This window comes from Aotus nancymaae, unplaced genomic scaffold (genome assembly GCF_030222135.1).
Source record: "Aotus nancymaae isolate 86718 unplaced genomic scaffold, 86718_ANA_hifiasm-v0.15.2.pri h1tg000009l, whole genome shotgun sequence".
Classification (NCBI taxonomy): domain Eukaryota; kingdom Metazoa; phylum Chordata; class Mammalia; order Primates; family Aotidae; genus Aotus; species Aotus nancymaae.
Window position 1 is genome coordinate 13,852,057 of NW_026988420.1, and position 24,785 is coordinate 13,876,841.

At 33.9% G+C, this 24,785-nt stretch overlaps 1 protein-coding gene across 5 annotated transcripts in view; it reads left to right on the forward strand.

Annotated features, from left to right (window-relative positions):
* The window catches only part of CAB39L (calcium binding protein 39 like), a 151,451-nt gene that overhangs the window by 50,844 nt on the left and 75,822 nt on the right, over positions 1-24,785 (forward strand). For 3 of the 5 annotated variants that reach the window (XM_064373571.1, XM_012465118.3, XM_012465119.3), the window contains exons 4-6: positions 2,767-3,223; positions 20,866-21,007; positions 23,880-24,044. In XM_064373571.1, coding sequence (XP_064229641.1) covers positions 20,906-21,007; positions 23,880-24,044 — 267 coding nt within the window. In that variant the 5' untranslated portion in view covers positions 2,767-3,223; positions 20,866-20,905. The remainder of the gene's footprint in view (positions 1-2,766; positions 3,224-20,865; positions 21,008-23,879; positions 24,045-24,785) is intronic. The other 2 variants (XM_012465120.3, XM_012465121.3) reach the window with 2 other exon arrangements.

The following is a 24,785-nucleotide window of genomic DNA, read 5'->3' on the forward strand; positions in this document are numbered from 1 at the left end:
TGACCAGTGATGATGAGCACTTTTTTATATGTTTGTTAGCCTCATATATGTCTTCTTTTGAAAAGTGTCTGTTCATATCCTTTGCCCACTTTTGAATGGGTTTTTTTTTTCTTGTAAATTTGTTTTAGTTCTTTGTAGATTCTGGATATTAGCCCTTTGTCAGATGGGTAGATTGCAAAACTTTTTTCCCATTCTATTGGTTGCTGGTTCACTCTAATAATTGTTTCTTTTGCTGTACAGAAGCTCTAGAGTTTAATTAGATCCCATTTGTCTATTTTGGCTTTTGTTGCCAATGCTTTTGGTGTTTTAGTCATGAAGTCCTTGCCTGTGCCTATGTCCTGGATGGTTTTGCCTACGTTTTCTCCTAGGGTTTTTATGGTGTTAGGTCTTATGTTTAAGTCTTTAATCCATCTGGAGTTAATTTACATTTTTATTTTTTTTTAAACTTTTTTCCTCTCAGTGCTTTATTTTAGTAAGTTCTGTCACTGTGTCTACAAGTTTACTAATCATTCTTCTGCACTGTGCAGTCTGCCGTTCATCTCATTTGGTGTAATTTTCATCCCACAGTTTATAGGGGTTTTTTTGTTCATTTGTTTTTTGTTTAAAGATCTTAGTTGGCCTTATTTGTGATTCTAGAGTTGGGCAACACTTCATTCCATAAAACAGAATAAGCATTTTCTCGGCAATTGTAGTTTTAATTTTTAGAAATTTGATCTGCGTCTTTTTTATATCTGCCATGTCTCTCCTTAGCATTCTTACCTTTCTAATACCTTCTTTAACCTATGAAAGATATTTTAATAGTTGTTTTAATGTGTTTGTGTACTAATTCTATTATTTGTGTCATTTCTGAGTCTGTTTCTAATGATTGATTATCTCCTTATTATGTATTATATTTTCCTCTGCTTCTTTGCATGCCTGGTGATTTTTGACTGGATGCCACACATTGTGAATTTTACATTATTGTGTGCTAGATTTTTAAAAAATTATATAAATATTTTTAAATTTTACTCTGGCTTGCAGTTATTTGGAAATAATCTGATCCTTTCAAGGCTTACTTTTGATCTCTATGAGGAGGAACCAGAACGACCTTTAATGTAAAACTAATTTGGTTCTGCTACTGAGGCAATATCCTTCTGAATACTCAACACAATTTACTGTATATTGTGAGATTTCTTCACTCTTGCTGTTGGAAACATGGAATGGTATTTAGTAGGAATTAAATATACAATCATAAATAACCTTAGTAATTTTATGTTTTAAATTTCTTGACTTGACTTTGTACCTTTGAATCCATTGTAGATTGATATAGAGTCTCCCAGTTTTAAATTAACCTTGCAGGTACCCTAAGAACCAGTTTTATAAATTAAATTTTTTAAATTATACTGCAGCTCTTGGAGTATAACCCAAGATACTAGGCACTTCATACTCTGAGTGATTTAGAATTATTTCCATCTAACATCTCTTTTAAAAAACTCTAAAAAGTATAAAACTACAAATTGAAAGACTAATCTCTAGTCATCTTTGATACCTATTTCATAGGTGCTAAGAAATAACCAAATAACTGTAAAATATAGTTAAATTTTAAGTCTACTTTAAATGAACCAGATCAAACCGTCTATATTTTAAGGCTGAGTTTTACGGACTTATTTTTCTTAAGGTGTATAAACAACTATTTATAGATATTTACCTTTCACCTTACTTAAGCTTATATTCTTAGAGAGATTTTAATTCTGTGGAGAATAAGAATGTGTTACTTAATAATAGGTCTAATAACTACTTTTGTTCCTTCTGTACTTGGGAGATCCATCAGGAGAAGAAGGGCCCAAGACTTTTGATTGGGAACATAGTGGGAAATGGAGAACCTAAAGTGGTTTGGGCTAAGAAGCTGGAATAGAACTCCAAAGCAGAATCTGACTAGCATTCATACAGAGCCAGCATGTATTCCAAGCTGCATACACTGCCTCCTAATTCCAAAGAATCCTACAAATGCTATCTAAGCCTGCCAACCACCAGCCCACTCAGCTTTCCACCTAATTCCTCATCCCCAAATCTTATAGAGAGTTTCATAATTTTAAGTTATTTTACTCTATAATTATATGTGTATAATAACTTTAATAATTTTTTGTTGCCTTTAGCCTTTGTAATTCTTATAAGAGGTATTATGCATTCTCACCAATAAAGCTTAGAGGGAAAAAACCTTCTTTCCAACTGCAATAATTACATTTGGTTTGCACATACATGATTAAGCTGCTCTATCTATTGTTTTTGGTGTCAATATTTTTCTGTGTTCTTTATAACTTTCCCTTTTATAACTGCAAATTTTGATCAAGTTTTAAAATATACCATATTAAGAAATACATTGTTTTCATAAAATCATACTATTAAAATTAAATTATAAGCACTCTAAAATCTTCCTTGCTTTTTAAATCTTAAGATTAAATTTCTAATACCGGTACTTACGTGTTTACTTGCTCCACTCTCTTATAATTGGGAATAGCATCTTCCCTGAGGAGCTAATATATTAGCAGGTGAATCTGTTATTATTACTATCAACAGGCTTTTTTTTTTAAGAACCTTTATTTACATTTTTAAACAAGATAGTCAAGCCAGTTTAATCAGTTGACAAAACCCCGTGCACGAACAAGTATAAGACTTAAGGCAGAAAAAAATAATGAGAAAAAATTGTGTTTATCTCTAGATTTTTTTCTTTTTTGGCTCAAGAGTTTATTTTGCCTCAGCTTTACACGCATTCTTGTGACGTTACAGGACTGGGGAGGGAGGAAGTAAAAGAGGGAGCTGTGACTGTGGTACGTATCTGAAAGCAAGTGTTAAAGAGGGAGAAGAGGACGCATAAGCAAGCTGGTTTGACCAGAAACAGAACTGCCTGTGACAGATTAAGAGACAAGCAAGGCTTGGAATCTGAGAGCAAGCAAAGAGAGTGGAAATTTACAGCTGCTCTATGTGAGTGTTCAAGTGATCATTTTCTGGTAACGTTTTCCGGTGGTAACTGTAACTTTTCAAAGAGAGAGACAGAAAGTCAAGGCAGAATTGTGGAAACTCTTTTCTCTGCCACACTTGGTAATAGGAGGCAAACTCTATTAAATGGACAATAAAGGCTACTTCATCTAAAGTGCTTTGAGCTCAAGAAAGAGCTGTCTTCAGCACCTCACCATGTGGCTACATTTTGTTGCTTAGACAAGCCAAGTCATTTCTGTAACATTTGGTAAGTATGAACAAGATTATCCATACTGGTTATAGAAATGGAATCAATATGGTAAACTTTAGTTTTAATTGAGATTCTGTAGTTATTACTTATATATTCATTATAAACCATGCTGTTACTTTGTTTCTTTGAGCATAATGAATTGCTGTTACTAGGAGAGGTTTAAAAAAACTACAAAACAATACTTCTCTGTTGCCTAAGGCACTTGAACCATTATCAACTATTCTGTGTCCATGGAATATCTTATTTTGGAAATGGGTTTTTATTTACAAAGAGTTTCCAAAAATAGTGGCAGTACAGTATACCATTTTTCATGTTTCTCTTTCAACTGCATGAAAATTCAAAAGTTATCTCTTTCTGTCTCGTTAATAAATTTTAAACTATCACTGTGATGTTTTGTATTATAAATTATAGCATTCTCTTATAATTTAAATAAAAATGTTGATACTATTAATTAAAAGGATATATAATTTAAATGTTGACTGTTTCTGTTAGACCCAATAAGTGACACCTGAGTTTTCCTACTTTATGTAAAATGAATGAATGCATTTGGATTTCTAAGTAAGGAATAAAGCAGTTATTTTGTTCTCACAGTTTATACTAAGCTTTCCTCTCATATAATCTTATTCTGTTGAAGAGCAATTACAACCTGGTGTGTGTGTGTGTGTGTGTATGTGTGTGTGTGTGTGTGTTTGTATAAGCAATAGAGCAAGGAAAAATAAACTCTTAAAATATCTATTCACATTCCAATAAAACCTTCTTTGTATAATCTCAAAACAGGAGAGTGTATACTAATTATATACATCTTTTTAAAGGTATGGATGGAGGCATGTAATCATTCTTCTGTAGGAGGAAGGAAGTGTATGTTGTTAACTGTGAAACTGAGTCACTGCATGAAGATGCACCACTCTAAGCAGAGTTTCTAATCTACCCTCTGCTAGCCTCAAGAAATATATATGTCTTTAGTTATCGATTCAAGTGAGTCCTTTAAGGCAAAACAACAGAAATGAAAACTTCTGCATAGTAATAGTAAACATATTAAAAGGGCTTGTACCCTAGATAGACTATAAAATGGCTGTACTTTCTCTAACATTTCTTCTACGTGTACAGAAGCCTGTAGAACAGGTTTTGTTTTGTGGGATTTTGTGGGTTTTTATTTTTTTTTTAGACTGTTGACCTATGTATAAGAAGCAGCTCAGCTGGTCTGTGGAAACCTTTTCTGGGCTAGTGAGTACCTTGCACTTAAAAGTAAATATCAGAGAGATAATATCACAAACTTACTTTTACTTTTTAAATAGATTTTCCCATGCTCAGTCCTTCTTAGACTGGTGGAAAATTACTTGCTTACAGCTTCACGCTTTACAGAATAATTTTTTATTTTAAACTAGTCATTCACTGGTGTTACCTTAGTGATGTATCATTTCCTAAGCCCATAGGAATGTAAATATAGAAATAAAGAATAATGCATTCCCAATTTACAAATGCTTTGTATTTCAGAAGTTTACTTGTGAGTGGATTGTTGGAAATTTAGAACCAATGTTCCCTGGGAAACAGTTTATCAAGTGACTGTTGGGTGTTTATCACAGTCTAAGAATATATTTTACTCACACTATAGAAAAACCATTGCTACCTTGAAAAATATAAGAAAGTCAATTCCAATGGTGAAACTAAGTATAAAATAATGATGTTGGATAAGATATTATTTTTATTTATTCTAAATGTTAATGCTTAAAAAAAAGCAAGGTTAATAGGTGGATAGTTATTTGGAAGGATGCTTATGGGTTTTTTGGGTACTTTCGTGAGCTTTCAAGGTTGATTGCACTGTTTTTGAGATCTAATCTGACATTGAAATCAGATTTCTCTTTTTCTTGCTACAAGAATATTTCTGGCCATTGAGTTCATACTTAGCCATTCCTAAGGTCTAGCCCAGTGTGTGGCACATAATAGGTACCTGATAATAGTTATTGCATGAGAGCTAAACTGTTTCTTTGGCTCACAAAAATGGAAATGAGTTATTTTTTCAAGATATCCAAAAAAGGAAAGAGAGGGGCATATGTTTTTCATTATGAGAAAGAGATGGCCTGACAAGAATTGATTGAATTGTGAGATGTGAGCAAAACAAAAGTTACAGAATAGGTCTAACTCTGAAGAGAACAAAAGACCATAGTATAACTTGGTGACTGTCTTAAATGAGTAGGAATGGTGATGAGGGGAGGCAATTTACAAGGTAGGTATCTTGAGTATGTGGGACATTCTAAAGTCAGGTGTCAACTTTAACTCAGAGGATTATGTATTTGCAAATATTTACTAGGACCCATATGAAGAAATGTGGTTTATTTGGAAAACTCGTCTTGGGTCTATGCAAATTAACTTTACTGGTCCTGAAAGTGTCTCTGAAGTGCCAGTATATGAAATTTAAAAGTCAGTAATGCAATATGCGTATGTATGAAATAATAATGAAATAAACTCTACAGTAGATGCAAGTTTCAGTTATCTTGGACGATTTGAAGTGGCAGAAAAACTCTTCCATTTGATCAAGAAATACTTTCTTTAGTCTATTTTAAATCTTATGTAGCAGATTTTGAGTAGTCTTAAATGTTATATAATAGGTTCTTAATAAATATTTACTGAATGGATGAAGGTAGATTTGCACAATTTTCTATTTCTGGGATATATATGTCTGTGTTTACATGCACATATGTATTTATAATATGGCTTAAAGATCATATTCAACTGATAATCACATAACCAAAAAATCTATTAAAACTATATTAGCATGTCTATTAATTATAGTCAAAGTATTTCACTAATTAATTAAGCAGAGATCTTTCCTGCTTATAAGTGAGATAATATACTTTACTGTTTTGTAACTTAAATGTCTTACATTTCTAGGAGAAACTCATATAGTCTCTTCCAACTCTGGAAGGATGAAAGATTATATTTAATTACTCAGCCAGAAAAACCAAATCAACTTTGAACAGCTCTGGGATAACAGATAACTTTAGCAAACTCACTTTCATCTCTACTCTCTCATGTTAAAGTTTTTATAGATTGACAAGTAATAGACACAGGGCTTACTGAGGCTACGAAATCGTTGTATTTCACACTATTCTTATAAACCATGTCTTAATATCAATAACAGTATCTAACCAGAATTTGTTATGGGTAATATGTATGTGCTTACAAGAAAAACTGAAAAATGAGTTCTGAGTTTCCCTCGATAATTCTATATTTTAAAGAGTAAACATTTGTGAATTTCAGTGATATCTAATGCTTTAATGATAGTTACCAGTTTTTGAAAATACTTAGGTTCAGATCTCTGCTATTAATTGAGATTGTAAAATTCTAATATAAAATTATCAATCATTGACAATTATTAATAGCTAATAAAGGTAGAAAATTTGGGAAGGTAGAAATGACTGGAGCTGTCAACAGAAATATTAGTATGAACCTAGTGAATAAGGTTATTTGTTTTTTTTTCTGGAATTACAGTAGTCTAGTAGGATCCTTAGATAATAAATGTATTGGTAGTTATGTATATTCCTAACTTCATATGTTAATTCTTTTTTAAAATTTATTTTAGTGTTACTGTACATTAGAAATAAGGAGTGATTAACAAGGGACCTGAGTTTTCTTATAAAAGAGTTTTTATTCTGATATAAGTCTGAGTGAGGCTTCCAGATGAATGGGACTCATAAAAAGCTCCTCACAACTTTTTTCCATTTCTGTGTAAATTGCCCATTTTTAGAAAATGCGTCTCCCTCAAATTCTGTTAATGAAACTTATAAAAACAAGTCATTCTTAGTTATTTTGAACTGAGAAAAAGGATTATCAGTGAAAGTCTTTATTTATACTTTATTGTTTCACTCATGTCTATAGGTTTTCAAGCACAAAATTCAGTTGTGGTGCTTTCTAATTACATTTAGGATATATATTTTCAAATGGAAAAATTGAAGCATAGATGATACTGTTGGAAGATCCTTTGACATATATAATATGCTTCATAATGGATATGGTATTATAACATATATAATGATATGCTTTGTGACTTAATCATCTTTGTGAAGGCAATTCTAAATTACCTTTTTTTAGGGAGAGTCTTCTTGGATACAGAAAATACAGTAGAACTTTAAAGTGCACATTTTTGTTTTAAAATTTTCATATAATCAAATGCACCCATTTTAAGAGAACGGTTCAATTAGCATTGACATATGTATGTACTCATAGAACCTCCATCCCATTGAGTTTTCAAAAATGAATATTACAGGCACAATTATTTGTCATGTACGTTTGATTTCATTTCCTTCTATCTGTGAATCCTATTTGGAATACAGATAAAATAATGGTATCCTTGAACTTTTCTGAGTTTTTTTTTTTTTTGAGACAGAATCTTGCTCTGTCACCCAGGCTGGAGTGCAATGGTACAATCTTGGCCACCTGCTCTGTCACCCAGGCTGGAGTGCAGTGGCACAACCTCCGCGTCCCTAATTCAAGTGATTCTCCTGCCTCAGACTCCTGGGTAGTTGGAATTACAGGAATGCACCACCATGCCTGGCTACTTTTTGTATTTTTAGTAGAGACAAGGTTTCACCATGTTGGCCAGGCTGGTCTCGAACTCCTGACCTCATGTGATCTGCCCACCTCAGTCTCCCAAAGTGCTGGGATTACAGGTGTGACCCACTGCGCCCAGCCCTGACATTTTTTTTAATGTGATGGTAGATTTATTTTAATTATTTTAGTTTAACAGAAGGTTCCTATGCTTTAAGTTACATTAACAAGCTCTCAGAAATAAATTTGGAAATGTTCCTCTCTAACTCATTGTTGATTGTAAAATAAACTTATGTGAAGGTTCATTTTTAAGTTGCTTTTCTTAAAATGAGTTAGCAGTTTGGTTATATGTCTGGAAATGTTGAGACTTCTCTTTTGGCTTCAGAGATAAATTTCTCACTCCCTTCAGTTTTGCTAGGAAACCTTTGACATTCAAAATGTTATTTAAAAAAAATTTGTTTTTTTGAGACAGAGTCTCACTGTGTTGCCCAGGCTGGAGTGCAGTGGCACAAATATGGCTCACTGCAGCCTTGACCTCCCAAAGTGTTAGGATTACAGGTGTGAGCTACTGCACCTGGTCTCAAATTATTATTGAATAGCATAGTTGGAGATTAGATATAAAGGCCTGGAAATACTCATTAGCCACCTACAGATGTTTATTCCCTTTGAAATACTTTAAGTGGGATAACAACAAGGGCGTTTAATACTCCAAGTGGCTCTTCCCCTAGGTTCTTTCCCACCGCCCCACTGCCAACTCTTCTTTCCATTTATGTCACTGAACATATTCAGATGACTCACTTGAGTGGTTGACTTTGGACCATCTTCAATGGTGCTCACACACAAGTTAGAAATATGAAATATTTTACTGTGTATCAGGAAAGAGAATGCTGCCAAAATCTACTACAAAATCTACAGGGCATGAGTTCCCTGGGAGCAGAGTTAGATGATCTTTTTTGCCTTTCTCTCTAGAATCTGAGCCAAGTACTACTCTTTATGAAACTTTATAGCCAAAGGAATCATGTTTGAACAATGCCTTGAAAAGACATGGACAATCAGATATTCCACAGTTTGAACTTTTTTAAAAATGGTTATTTGTTTATTCATTCAAAATATTATTTAAGAGAGGCATTTCTACTATAAAAGTATTTGCATAATCTATGATATAAACTTTGGAAAAAACAAGAACATTTGAAAGAAGAAGAAAATTAAGCATCCACAAGCAAACTATGCCACTCAGAGGCAATCACTGTTAACATTTCAAAAATATTTTTTCTATATATAGGTTTTGTGTGTTTGTGTTTTTGTTTGCTTTACATAGTTGTAGTTATGCTCTGTAATACGGAATGCTGTTTTTAACATTAACATTTTCATTCTATTTCACATTCTTTGGAAGTATTTTCATAGATGGTATTTCATCAAATTTAAGAAGTCTCTGGTTGTAAGACATATGGTTACTTTAGTGCAATCAAGAAAGAAAAGAACTTGCCTATTAGTGTAAGGCACCAATTACTATAAGACACATCTAAGCTTTGAAGATGTTAAAAGGTAAAAAAAATTTAAAAGTTTAAAAGTTTAAAAAATCTGTAACATATGCTGATATTCTATTAACTGGATATATCACAATTTGTTTAATTATTCCCCTCTATTAGATTAGATATTTCTCAGTTTTTTATGATAATAATAAACATTGCAGTAAACATTTTTGCATATAAAGATAATCCCTTATTTTGGTTTATTTTCCTAGGACAGATTACCAAAAGTGGAATTACTACAAAGTCAGAGGTTGTGAACATCTTAAGGTTCTAGATTCATATTTGCCAAATTATTGTCCAATTTATATTTCCACCAGTAAGAAATGAGAGCCTGTTGCACAATACCGTCATTAGAACTGAGTTGTCAAAACAACAAAAAACTTTGTAACATAATGGACTAAATAGTCTTTCACTTTGAGTTTGCATTTTTTTAATTATAGAGAATGGTTAAACATTTACAAATAAGTTTATTAACTATAATTCTTCTTTTATGGTTTTCCCTTATCTGTATATTTCCTTAATGGTTATCTTAATTGTCTTAAAGAGACCTGTTGTGATGATATTAGCCCTCCATCTTTCAGATTCATATCACAGAATTCTCTAGTTTGTTGTTTTCCTGTAATTTTTAATTGTTTTATCTATAGAAATTCAAATTTTTATATTCGTGGCATATTTGTATTAACTTTGATTTGTTGGTCTTTTACTTTGAAATTTATTTCATCGCTTCTAAAATTAGAGAAAGCATTTTACATCCAGAAATCGGAAAGTCACTTATGTTAGCATCTATATCTGGGCTGTATTGTTCATTGATGTGTTTGTTTCTTGTGCTACTACTGTGTTACAGTTTCCTCTTAAGTAATCTTCCTTGTTAAAATTTGTTATTCTTGCTTATTTAGTATTCTTGACTAAATTTAGATACCAAAAAATGTTTTTGCACATTTGATTGTCACCGTATCAAACTATGGACTTTAGGAATAACTGACATTTAAAAATTTATTCTGCCTATTCAAGACAAAATAGGGTTTTTTTTTTAACCTCAGATCTTTCTTATCTTAATTATGTAGGTTTTCTCCACAAATCTATTATTTCAGAAAAAAGAAATGAGCTCATTATAGCAATGCAGAAAAATACATACATGAAAAAAATTAAACCATCACAAATCTCATAATTTAGATAATATCCTTAAGATTAGCTAAGCCACATTCTAGAATCATTCTGTGAATATAACATTAGAAATATGGCTAGCTGAAGGGATGAATAGATAAATAGACATCTTCTATTTCTACATCTCTATTTCTCTGTTTTGTTAGTTTTCTATTTCAGGAACAATAGTTATACTATTTTTGAAATTAAGGTTTTATAGTTTTTTAAAATACACATCTGGTATAGATTTTGTACATATTTAGTTGCCAATATGAACAGAATATGCTTTTCATTGTTTTCTGACTGGCAATTGCTTATATGTGAAAGCTGTATGTATATTTATCATGTATTTAACTACTTTGCCTAACTTCTACTAATTTCAGTTGTTCATATTTTTATGTATATGATCATATTGTCTGTTAATTACAATTTTGTCACATCCTTCCCAACTGTTTTATCATTTATGTTTTATATTTTAATGCATTGACCACAACATATGGTAATGATAGTGATTGCGATGATCTTTGTTTTATACCTTTTCTTAGTAAGAATGCCTCCATTAACCATGATTTTATAAATTAAACTAAGATTTATATCTCTCTTGCTTTTAATTTTATTGGATACCTTTTTCATAGGCCACTGAGATAATTTTTATTTGACTTACTGATACAATTTATTTTCATCAATTTTCTATTATTAAAAATCTGATTTGCTAAATTATTTTGTAAATACAGCCTTTGATTTTTATTAGCCAGAATTTTACTTAGGGTCTACATTGAACATATTTGAACTGAAAATAATTTAGATTACTTTCCTAGTAGCTCCAGTCCTCATTTCTGTCAGTAGCTATCTTTTATCTCTTTCCCTACCAAACTTCTCTGTTTTCTCTTTCAAGCAATGACTTCTTTGTTCAACCTAGAGAATATTAAGGTCACCAAATTAAAATTATTTAATATAGCCTTTATTGTACCTAATATACATATAAAATAGTATTAAATTTATAAGGGTAATTGACTATGTATTATATCTGTTACATACACTGTATATGTAATACAATAACCTCCATATATTCTGTTTGTGATAACTAAATACATATATTCAATGCTCTATGTGTGTACGTGTATATGATTTGTCTTGAACTCTATATTTCTTATATTCATGTTGTAATACTGCTTGATATATATTTTTGCATCCTTTTATTCTGAACATGTGTCATTTTGTTTTCATTATGACTCTTGCAGAATTTAGAGGAGAAGTGTTTGTGTGTGTGTGTGTGTGTGCAAACCCAATTTGAGAGTCTTGGTTTTTTAGTAATAGAATTTAACACATTTGTACGTATTGTAGTTATCAGTTGCTCTTATTCCTTCTATATTGTTTTATATTTTCTGTTTACTAGTTTATACTTTCCTTTTCATTCCTGGTTCTTGCTGATTTGGTCAAATTATTTTTTTTCCCATTTTTTCTCCTTCTAGTGGTTGTATCCTACTCCCATTATTCTAATATTCATCATTAAATGTTTAATAAATAATACAAGAGACAGGTTTATCTTAATTTGTGTAAGATGTGATTTTAGAAAACCCAGAGACTTAAATTAGTTTGGCATGACAAAAACATTTTAATTTTATTATGATTTAATCATTATTTCTATCATTTTCCTTGAATAAAGTTATAAAAGAATTTTAGTTATATTTTTCCAGATTGTTGGATTTTTTAAAACACATTTTGCCTCTATCAGAATACTATAGGAGTAAGTTTTTAGCAGTCATATTAAGCGTCACAGACACATTATCCACCTTTACTTAGATTTAACTGTACATTTTATTGGTTTCTTTGTTCAACTGCCTACTTTTCAGCTGTTTCCGCATTTTTCTGTTTCTCTTCCATCTTCCTTTCTGTTCCTCCTACTTCTTTACCGTCTTCATCCTTAGGTAATTTTACTTTGCCTTCACATCTGCATAATTGGTTAAATATAGAATTTTAGGTTAAAAATCTTTTTCCCTAGAAACTATGTAAACCATGTTTCACTGCCTTCTGTCATTTGGTGTCAAGTTACTAATCCTGATTCCACTCTGACAGTCTGGTTCTCAGGTGCCACTGTAGATTTTTCCCCTTTATGGAAGTTTGTGGGATTTCTCTTTAGAGTTCAGAAATTTCAGTGTATCTTGGAGTAGGCCTTTTTGCATTCCCTCTGTATGATAATCATTAGTTAAATCTGAAGACGTTCAGCTCTAAGAATTTTTCTTCCTTTTTACTTGTTGATGTATTTGTTGCTCACTCTTGTCTGTTATCTCTGTTTTTTTCTTTTCCTTTAAGAATTTATATTCAATCAATATTGGCTCTCCAGCTCTATCCTGTATATTTCCAACTTTTCTCTGAATTAGTTCTTTGCTTTTCTTTGTATTTTACTCTTCATTCCAGATTTCCATGGCTTGGTCTTTAAATTGCGGATTTGTTTTTCAATTCTATACCCGTCTACCAATCAGCTATTCTATTGCATTGCATGCTGTTAGTTCCAAGAATGTTTTCTCATTCACCGTTGACTTTTTTTCATAGCACCCTGTTCTTATTTTATGGTGTGATAGCATAGCATATCTTTTCAGGCTATAAATATAATTTTTACCATCCCCCCAGGGTTTGCTCTATTTATTTTTATGAGGGATTATATTAGTTGGTATTGGCAGCTGGTATTACTTTCTTCAGCCACCTTAAATAATTGGGTAAAGTACCTGGCCACAATGGCTCATGCCTGTTATCCCAGCACTTTGGAAGGCTGAGGCAGGAGGATCACTTAAGCCCAGGAGTTTGAGGCTGCAGTAAGCTGTGCCTGTGCCACTGCACTCCAGCCTGGGTAACAGAGCAAGAACTTGTCTCTAAAAATTTTTTTTAAATATGAAATGGGCAAAGTGTAGAATTAGGAAATGTACAGAATAAGAAAGTTAAGCTAGTATGAGCCAGGTGTGTTGGCTTACACCTCTAACCCCAACACCTTGGGAGGCCAAGGTGAGAGGATCACTTGAGCCCAGGAGTTTGAGACTAGCCTGGGCAACATATAGAGACCCTGTCTCTACATAAAATTAAAATCAGCCAGGAGTTCAAGGCCAGTCTGGGTAACATGACAAAACCCCATCTCTACTAAAAATACAAAAGTTAACTGGACGTGGTGGCATATGTCTGTGGTCCCAGCTACTCAGGAGGCTGAGGTGGGAAGATTGCTTGAACCCAAGAGGTCAAAACTGCAGCAAGCCATTATTGCACCACTGCACTCCAGCCATAATGGGACAACCTTTTACAGCTGTCATATTGGCAAAATTTTTAAATTCTGACAGGCCCAAATGTTGGGAAGGATGGGCAACTCACACTACACAGCTGTGAGAGTATAAACTGGCATAAAAACTTGAGAAAGCAATTTGGCCATATCTAGTGAAGATGACCATAACTTTTGTCCCTGCTTTGAATCTATTTTAAAGCAATGTTTTGCTTTTTGAGACAGATTCTTGTTCTGTCACCCAGGCTGGAGTGCAGTGGCGTGATCTTGACTCACTGCAACCTCTGCCCCCAAACCCATTTCAAGCAATTCTTGTGCCTCGGCCTCCTGAATAGCTGGGATTATAGGCACCTGCCACCACACCCAGCTAATTTTTGTATTTTTTGTAGAGATGGTGTTTCCCCATGTTGGTCAGACTGGTCTTGAACTCCTGGACTCAAGTAATCCACCCACCTTGGCCTCCCAAAGTGCTGGGATTACAGGTGTGAGCCACTGCGCCCAGCCTGCATTACATTTTTTAATCCATTTATATTTTGATGGACACTTAGTTTGCTTCCATGTCTTGGCTATTGTGAATAAGGCTGCAATGAACTCAGAAGAACAGATATTTCCTTGACATATTGATTTCAGTTCCTTTGAATATATACCCAGAAGTGGGATTACTAGATCATATGGTAGTTCTATTTTTATTTTTTTTCATATCCTTCATACTGTTTCTTATAGTGACTGTACTAATTCACCTTCCCACCAGCAACGTACAAGAGTTCCCTTTTCTCAGCATTCTCATCAACACTTTTCTTTCTTCTTTTTTATTTTGATTGGCTGTGTCACAATCTATTTGCTAGCCAGTTGCTGCATCCAGAACAGGGAAGACTCTGGCCCAACCTGGGTCATGTTCCCACCCTTTTGGTGGAATGAGGTGAGGTGGGAAGTAGGGAAGACAGATCTGTTATTAGAAACCCAGACCAAACAGCTACGAGAGGTTTTCTTCCTTTTCTTTCACTTCTCTGACTTAGTTATTTCTACTTCTATCATTATTTCCATCCATCTTTTCTTTGAGATTTTTGGGGCAGTTTTCTTTTTAACTTCTTTAGTTGAATCCTTATTTATTTTTATTCCTATATGAATGAGTTATAATTGTAGATTCTCACCCTCCCACATGTTCTGCCAACAATATAAAGGCTCCTTTTCAAGAACTATTTCTGATTTTTTAGCATTAATTTTGCTGAGCTCTTCGTGGGCCTCATTCCATCTCACCTTTTTGTTCCACTTTTAGTAAGTATACACTATCTGTTCACACATAAATGATATATTGGCTAAAGATTAAGTTATGGGGTTATAGATTTTCCTTCTCAGAACTCTAGATTTTCTCCATGGTCTTAGGGCATCTGGTTCATGGAAGTCCAAAACCAACCTGATTTTTATGCTTTCATTTGTTTGTTTTTTTGAGGTCATTTTGTTGGAATGTGGCTTGAGAAAGAAATGTTTATTTATTTTAAAGGCCACAAGACACTGAATGTTGGGTCTTAATATGAATCTCAACTAGAAAAACCTTTTGAACGATAAAGTTTAGATTGTTTTTCTGTTTAAGCTGTTATATCTTTGATTCTGCTCCATTTTTAATTCCTTTATTGTTTTTGGCTTCCTATCCTGCCCTCTCCATTGTTGTAATATCTGTCTGTTAGGGGATAACACTATATTTTCTTCATATTGCTATGAAATACCTATATAGATATAAAGGTATGTATCTAACAACTTATATATCTTTTCTTTCTCATTTAGTTTTTTTGACGTTTCTTGCCTTCTGGGAAAATTCTGGATGTATCTGTGCCTCTCACTACATTGTGAGCCCTTTGAGGCTTCTTTGTTTTGTATTTCCTTGTTCAGTGCCTTGTATATTATAAGTGCTCAGTAAATATTTTTTGAATGAATACATGCAGACTAACTAATTTTGTACCTTGGAGTTGCCCCAGATCCATTTTCTGTATTGTCCTTCTGCTCTGTGTGGTTTGGGATTCCCAGTCTGCGTTTCGGGTATGTGTGTGTTTATGTGTGCATGTTTGTGTGTATTTTCAGTCTTTTGCCTTGGCCAGCTCTCTTTTTGTCTAAAAGAGCTTTTTGTCTCCTTTTCTGAAATTTATGTCTGTTCTAGCTTTATAGAGAATTAATTCCAGAAGCAACCTTTCTTGCCCAAGTCTGCAGGGCATTTATTTCCTTTTCTTGTGTTCATTTAATAATAATTTAAAAAGAACAACCTACTATTTGTTTATTCTGCTTACTAACTCCTGGAAGAGGAAAAGTATAAGAGGGCCATTGTCAGGCCACTAACATTTCTGTGCTGCATGGCCTGTTGTCAGCATTAACGCGGAGGGCAGGTTGATGTGCATGGTCTCAACACACTTTTCAATGCCTAACACACTTTTCAATGCATTTATCTAGTGTCAGTTTTTTGGACTCACATGCATCTTTTCCTGACCCCACTGCCTGCTTTTCTGAATATAATTTATGTTCTTAAAACTCCAAGGTAGACTTTATGAAAAAAAATTACTACTACCTTATCCCCACAAAGCACCATTGTCAGGCCTCTCCATTTCTTTTTTCCCCACCTTAAGCACTTTATCTTTGGCCATGATAAGATATTGGGAGTTAAAGACTCAGAATGGATGTGGAACAGTGATGAATAACCTAGAGCCCTGATGCACAATCTTACTCTAAGAACAGCTTCATTTTACAGAGAGAACAAATGACACCTAGACGGGGGTGATTAACTTCTTTTGAATCATACAGTAGATCAGTTGTCAATCAACTAGAGGGAGTTTACATGTCTTGTGTTTGTGTAGAAGGTTTGAGTGCTGCTTGGCTTAATGCTTAAATGACCATCAGTGGGGTAAATGATGTGATTGGAGAAGATGCATATACAGTGACCAGCATGGTTGCCCAGGGAGTGAGAAGGACAGCCCCAAGTTTCCAGGTGTTGGGGGAGGTGTTTGATCTGGGAGTGGAGTGGGCTGGCCATGGTCTGAGAAGAACTGGGGCAGTCAGGAGAGTTCTGCCTTAATTTGCATGGGGTCTGGCTGCTGGAATTCAAGTATAGTTTAAGAGTATGAATTTTGATTTCCTTCAAAATATAGATCCCAAAATTGAAGAATAATGATCAGATGAAATTTTAAAACATTGTTAAACTAATATTATATTTATTACAGTAAGTATATATAGTAAAATATGAACATAATTTTTGAAAGGAGATTGTATTGAGGCAGTATACTATTGTATGACACCATTGCCCCTAAAGTGTTTGCTTTTGCCACTTAATAATAGGCTCCAAAGAGCAGGGATTGTGTTTTTCTTGTTTGTGGCTCTATCCCTAGTATTTAGCAAAGTGCCTCTGCTCAGTAATTACTCAGATTATTTATTCAATGAATAAATAAACAAACCCACCATCAGATGAAAAGGGGAGATAGTGAATCAGAAAATGGTAGCTGACCACCAGATTGACAGGGAAGCCCTGACAAAATTTTTAATTTAAGAAAATTAGCATTAGCTTGTTATAGTGAGAACCAAGCAGAGTAATAATGGACAAAAATCATATCATATTATCTCTGTGATACCATGTCATAATTTGTACTCTGTTTTGATGTCAGGGAGTATTTAAAATTCCTACAATTATATAGCTTTCCCTTAGTGCTGTAGAACTACAAGGAGAAAGAAAGCAATTACAGGTATACCTTATTTTATTGTGTTTCACCTTTATTGTGCTTTGAAGACACTGTGTTTTTGAAAACTGGAAGGTTTATGGCAACCCTGTATAGAGGAAGTCTATTGGTGCCATTTTTTCAACAGCACGTGCTCACTTTGTATCTCTTGATACATTTTGTTAATTCTCACAATATTTGAAATGTTTTCATTTGTTAGTACATCTGTTATGGTGATCTGTGATCAATGATCTCTGATGTTACTATTGTAATTGTTTCAGGACACCACAAACTGTGCCCGTAATCAATAAATGCTACTTGTGTTATGATTGCTCCATCAACTGGCTGTTCCCCTGTCTTACTCTCCTCAGGCCTCCCTGTTCCCTGAGATGCAACAATACTGAAATTAGGCTGGCCCATAACCTTATAGTGGCCTCTAAGTGTTCAAGTAGAAGGAAGAGTAACATATCTCTCACTTTAAATCAAAAGGTGGAAATGATTAATCTTAGAGAGGAAGGCGTATCCAGAGCTGATGCAGGCTAAAAGCTAGGGCTTTTGCACCAGTAAGGTAGCCAAGCTGTGGATGCAAAGGAAATGTTACTGAAGAAAATGAAAAGTGCTACTCCAATGAAAACACTAATAATAAGAAAACAAAACAGCTAATTGTTTTTTTTTTTGTTTGTTTGTTTTTTAAATGAATCCTGTCTGTCCCCTTTAGAAATCCTGCTTTACGCGGTAAGCAGCTAGTTTTATTTTTATTTATTTATTTTGAGATGGAGTTTTGCTCTTGTTACCCAGGCTGGAGTGCAATGGCGCGATCTCGGCTCACTGCAACCTCCACCTCCTGGGTTCAGGCAATTCTCCTACCTCAGCCTCTTGAGTAGCTGGGATTACAGGCATGCGCCACCATGCCCAGCTAATTTTTTGTATTTTTTTTAGTAGAGATGGGGTTTCACCATGTTGACCAGGATGGTCTCGATCTCTTGACCTCGTGATCCACCCGCCTCAGCCTCCCAAAGTGCTGGGATTACAGGCGTGAGCCACCGCGCCCGGCCTAATTGTTAATATGAAGAAAGTTTAAGTGATCTGGATAGAAGATCAAGCCAGACACAACATTCTCTTAAGCCTAGTCCAGGGCAAGGCCCCAGCTCTCTTCAGTTCTATGAAGACTGAGAGAGGTAAGGAAGATGCAGAAGAAAAGTCTGAAGCTAAAAGAGGTTTACTGCATGAAGTTTAAGGAAAGAAGCCATCTCTAGAACATAAAAGTGCGAGGGAAAGCAGCAAATGCTGTCGTAGAAGCTGCAGCAAGTTATCCAGAAGAGCTAGCTGAGATCATTGGTGAGGGTAGCCACACAAAACAACAGATTTTCAACATAGATGGAACACCTTTGTATTGGAAGAAGATGCCATCTAGAACTTTCATAGCTAGAAAGGAGGAGTCAGTGCCTGGCTTTAAAGGACAAGCTGATGACTCCCTTGTTAGGGGCTAATGCAGCTGGTGACTTGAAGTAGAAGCTAATGCTCATTTCCCATCCCCCAAACCCTAGGGCTCTTAAGAATTATGCTAAATCTATTTGGCCTGTGCTCTATGAATGGCATAACAAAGCCTGAATGACAGCACATCTATTTACAGCATATCTATTTACAGCATGGTTTTCTGAATATTTTAAGCTCTCTGTTGAGACTCACTGCTCAGAATAAAAGATTCCTTTGAAAATATTACTGTTTATTGACAGTGCACCTCATCATCCAAGAGCTCTGGTGGAGGTGTACAAAGAGATGAATGTTGTTTTCATGCCTGTTAATATCCATTCTGCAGCCCATGGACAAAGGAGTAACTTTGACTTTTCAGACTTGTTAAAGAAATACATTTCATATGTTCATATTGTTCTAAAAAAAGTTTTTTAAAAACCCTAAAGAATTACATTTCATAAGGTGAAAGCTGCCACAGATAGTGATTCCTCTAATGAGTCTGGGCAAACTAAATAGAAAAACCTGCTGTAAAAGATTCACCATTCTAGATGCTATTAAGAACACTTGTGATTCATGAGAGGAGGTCAAAATATCAACATTTTCAGGAGTTCAGAAGGACTTGATTCTAACCCTCATGGATAACTTTGAGGGGGTCAAGACTTTAGTGGTGGAACTAACTGCCAATGTGGTGGAAATAACAAAAGAACAAGAATTAGGAGCAGAACCTGAAGATGTGACTGAATTGCTGCAATTTCATGATAAAACTTCAACAGGTGAGGAGTGTTTCTTCTACGGATGAGCAAAGTGTTTTCTTGAGATGGAATCTACTCCTGGTGAAGATGAAATGACAACAAAGGATTTAGCATATTACATACTGTTAAAGCAGTGGCAGGGTTTGAGAGGATTGACTTCAATTTTGAAAGCAGTTCTACTGTGAGTAAAATGCTAACAAACTGTATCACATGCTATAGAGAAATCTTTCATGAAAGGAAGAGTCAGTAAAAGTAGCAAACTTTATTGTCTTCTTTTAAGAAATCGCCACGGCTACTCCAGACTTCAGCAACCAACACCCTGATCAGTCAGCAGCCATCAACATTCATGCAAGACTCTCCAACCAGCAAAAAGATTAGGACTCACTGAAGGAAGGGTCAGATGATCATTAGCATTTTTAGCAATAAATATTTTCATAAATTAAGTCATACATATTGTTTTCTTAAATATAATACTATTGCATACCTTATAGACTGCAGTATAGTATAAATATAACTTTTATAGGTACTAGGAAACCAAATACATTTTGTGACTCTATTGAGAAATTTGCTTTATTGCAATGGTCTGGAACTGAACCTACAGTATCTCCTTGGTATGTCTATACATGAATGCATTTGGCTTCTTTTTAAAATTCTACTTTAATGCAAAATATTTGAACATTGAGTATTATGCATTCAGAGGATAAGTTTATTTTTTTTTAAATAATGGAAAAAAGTATAATTAACTCAAAAAGCCTGAAATGTCTAGGGCATTTAAGATAGAATCATCTCCCAACTACTGTGCCTTTCTCTTTAGTGAAATAATTCATTAACTATGTCATAGACCTTCTCGTAATAATAGTAGCTAAACATTATAGAATACATACAGCTTAATATTATACAATATATTTATTATTATTACTTCCTTTGGTCAAAATATCTAGTTTTACATATCAGCTGAGACTCTAAAATTATTTCTTACATAATCCTTATGTTTCTATTGCAGAAAAGATTTTAAACTTTGTATAAAAAGTTTCAGGCAAAACTTTAAAAATATATTTTAAAAAATATTTTATATGTATTTACATTTGGCATAAAACTTGGAACTCATTTTAATTTGATCATTTTTAATGTTTCAGATTACCTAATTCATGTTGTTAAAAATTTATGAGACATATTGGTTCCAAATTTAAGCATATTAAGAGTTAAAGTTGTAATTTTTGTTGGCTTATGTTTTTAGCATTCCGTATTGGAAAAAGAGATTTCTACACCTGAAAAGAATGCCTTTGTTTAGTAAATCACACAAAAATCCAGCAGAAATTGTGAAAATCCTGAAAGACAATTTGGCCATTTTGGAAAAGCAAGACAAAAAGACAGACAAGGTATGAGCTAAAACAGTAACATTATGATTAAAGTACATGCATTGCAATGCCAAACATCAGTGTGAAAGCTTAATGAGGAATTCAAAATATGGTCTGTGATGTGCACATAGGGTATCTATAAATAGATTTAAGTTGATTTCAGGTTTTATGCAACTGATTATTGTTTAGTCTGTTGTGATGAACTTTAGGTTTACTCTCTAGAGATTCTGACCAACACTGGGTCCCTCTAGACTACACAGCTTAAAAATCTAAAAGGTTATAATGGTGTGTAATGTTACCTTGACATGAAAGGTAAAAAGATTTTTATTTAAAGATTGACTGATAGTTTCTGTTACAGTAAATCTCATTTTCATACAGTTTTAAGGTCTTATTAAGTGGGGCTTCCTCACAGGAATGTTAGTTATTCCTTCAAAGGGATATTGAATCCTATATATTCAATTTCTCTCTAAAGTGACTAGTTTATGGCAAATTCAAGATATCTATAAAATAAATACTCAAGTTGATATTATTCTTCTATTCCAGTAAATGATACAATCTTGAATTCTATAAGGGGTGTAGAAATGGCTTATTTTAATTCCATTATACTTTGTAATATTGAGCCAAATCTTGGCCTAAATAGAAGAAAAGTGGACTTTTTACAAGTATAAATCTAAGTGGTAAAAGAGGGAAAAAAGAAAAAAAACACCTTGTATACATTTTCTTTACTAACTAGGAAAAGGCCAACTAAAAATTCACATTACACAACTCCTGTCTTGGCAAAAATGAAAAGATGTGATGATGTTAAGTGTTGTCAAGAATGGAGAGCAATGAGGACTTTCATTAACTGTGGATGATGATGTATACATTGATATAACTGCTTTGGAAACCAGTTTAGTATTATCTGTGAAATATGAAAATATGCACGAACTAAAATCCTGAGTGCCACTCCTAGGTATAAACTCTAGAGATATTCTTGCACATCTACACCAGGAAAAATGTACAAGAATTTTCATAGCATTGTAGTTTGCAAAAACCCCTCAATGGGAACAACCCAATGTCCATGAACAGTAGAACCAGTAAAAAAGTTGTGGCATAGGCATTAGGGTGGAACACTAGAAAGCAATAAAAATTAAAGAACTTCTGCCTACATGCCACAGCATAGATGAATTTCTCAAATATAGTATTGAATGAAAGAAGCAAATCATGAAAGGGTAATGTACTGGTTCATGAAGTTCAAAATCAGTGGAACTAAGCTATATTGTTTTGGGATGCATACATCGGTACGAAAACTGTAAAGACAAGACAAGACATGTTTGTCACAATAGATATAAAAGTATTTACATCTAAGCTGAAAGGGTCTTCAGGTGACTCCTAGATGCTGAAAATGTTCTGTTTCTTGACTGAGTGATGGTCACAAAGATGTTTCCTTTATGATTATTCTTAACTCTCTCTTAAACATACTATCTATGTAGGTTTAAAGCACTCTTCTGTGGATCTATCTCAATTTAAGATGCTTCTAGTCTTTAGTACATTAAGGATTGCTTCAGTCAGGCTATTAAAGTATATGAAAAATTACTTTATAAAATAGTGTTGGCCAGGCCCAGTGGCTCATGCCTGTAATCCCAGCACTTTGGGAGGCCAACGTGGGCGGATCACCTAAGGTCAGGAGTTTGAGACCAGCCTAGCCAACATGATGAAACACCATCTCTACTAAAACAAAAATTAGCCAGGCATGGTGGTGGGTGCCTGTAATCCCACCTCCTAGGGAAGATGAGGCTGGAGAATCGCTTGAACCTAGGAGCCGGAGGTTGCAGTGAGCTGAGATTGTGCCATTGTACTCCAGCCTGGGTGACAGGAGCAAAACTGTCTCAAAAATAAACAAATAAATAAAAGTAGTGTCACCCAAGAAGGAGAGCCAGAGAAAAATTAAAAAATAATAAATAATAAAAGTAGTGTCATGCTACCATGAGTTATTTTTATGTAAGTTACCTTATTCTACTCATTTCCTTCTTCATTTATAATGATTATAGTATTATACTTAAAAGTAATAAAAGTATATTTCTTTTAAAATTTCAGAGAAATTATTAACTAGTCTGCTCTTCTTTCCTACCTACATTAGTTTAAAAGATTTTTAAATTGAGATATAATTAACATACCATATAATTCACTATTTAAAGTGTACAATTTGCTGGTTTTCAGTACATTCACAAGATTGTGCGACCATCTCCACTATCTAATTCTAGAACATTTTCATCACCCTTGAAAGAAACCCGGTAGTCACTAGCAGTCATTCCTTATTTCCCTCTCTCCCAGGCCCTAACACTCACTAATCTATGTACTTTCTGCCTCTGTGGATTTGCCTAGTATTCTTTAAAATATAGTGAGTTTTTTTTAAGTTTCATACATACCAAAGAAGACAGTGATTACATATGAGGAATAAATGGATTGACAAAGAAGTTTATGAGTTTTGAAAACTTACAATTTTATACTTGGACCATTCAAAAATCAGAAGAATAGGGATTTGTTGAAAAACCTTAACACAGTGCTTTAAATAAAGATTAGTAGCTACTGATAAATCTTCAAAATGGAATCAGTTTTCAAGAGTAAAATTTATATTGAATTGCTAGCAAAATTAGACAGAGTGTGGTTTAAAAGATTATTTAATTTATGTTGATTAAGTAGAAATGCCAGAGAGCTTTTTTATATAAATAAATTTTAGTAATGTTTTCCAAAATAAAAAAGGCAGTGGTTACTATTTTGGCTTGTTTGTAACTGTACCATTGATTATAAATAAACAGGACCCAAGAAGTAGTTTTTTTTTTTTGATTACTCGTTTGTTAATGGCCTAAAAATTTTTATTCTTTTAACTGTTAGCATATGTTTTGCTCACTAGGCTTCAGAAGAAGTGTCAAAATCACTGCAAGCAATGAAAGAAATTCTGTGTGGTACAAATGAAAAGGAACCCCCGACAGAAGTAGTGGCTCAGCTGGCACAGGAGCTCTACAACAGTGGCCTGCTGGTGACACTGATAGCTGACCTGCAGCTGATAGACTTTGAGGTAAACCAGTTGTAAAAGGATGCCAGTGCTGCTTTTCAATTTTAATATATATCTATCACTATTCAACTTCTACTTTTCATTGTTGCTTTCCATATGTTATTTTTTAAAGTTTGTTCTTTCTTTCTGTTTCTTTCTTTCTCTTTCTTTCCTTCTTTCTTTCTCTCTTTCTCTCTCTCTCTCTCTCTCTTTCTTAGACGGAATCTCACTCTGTCGCCCAGGCTGGAGTGCAGTGACACAATCTTGGCTCACTGCAACCTCCACCTCCTTGGTTCAAGCTATTCTCCTGCCTCAGCCTCCCGAGTAGCTGGGACTACAGGCGTGTGCCACCACACCTGGCTAATTTTGTATTATTAGTAGAGATAGGGTTTAAAGTTTTTTCTAAAACTTCTACAATTAATCTATTTTTTAAAAAAGCAAAAAGGTATACTATAGTTAAGTTTCATGCAGCTAGGTGGCAAAGCTAATGGCTAATAGAAGTAACAATAAGAAATAATATTTGTTGAGTCCTTGCTATATGCCAGGTATGTTTTCAAGCACTCAACTTATTTAAAAACTATCTTTGTGTTTAATACTGCTTTATTAGCCCCATGTTATAGATGAAGAACCTAAAGTTCAAAGATATTAAGTAATTTGCCCAAAGTCACTCACTTACTAAGAGCTTCAAATTCAGACAGTTCTTTTAATTAACGTATTATGCCAATTATTTAAGAAATGTGTTAAATGCTAGTAATATAGGATGTT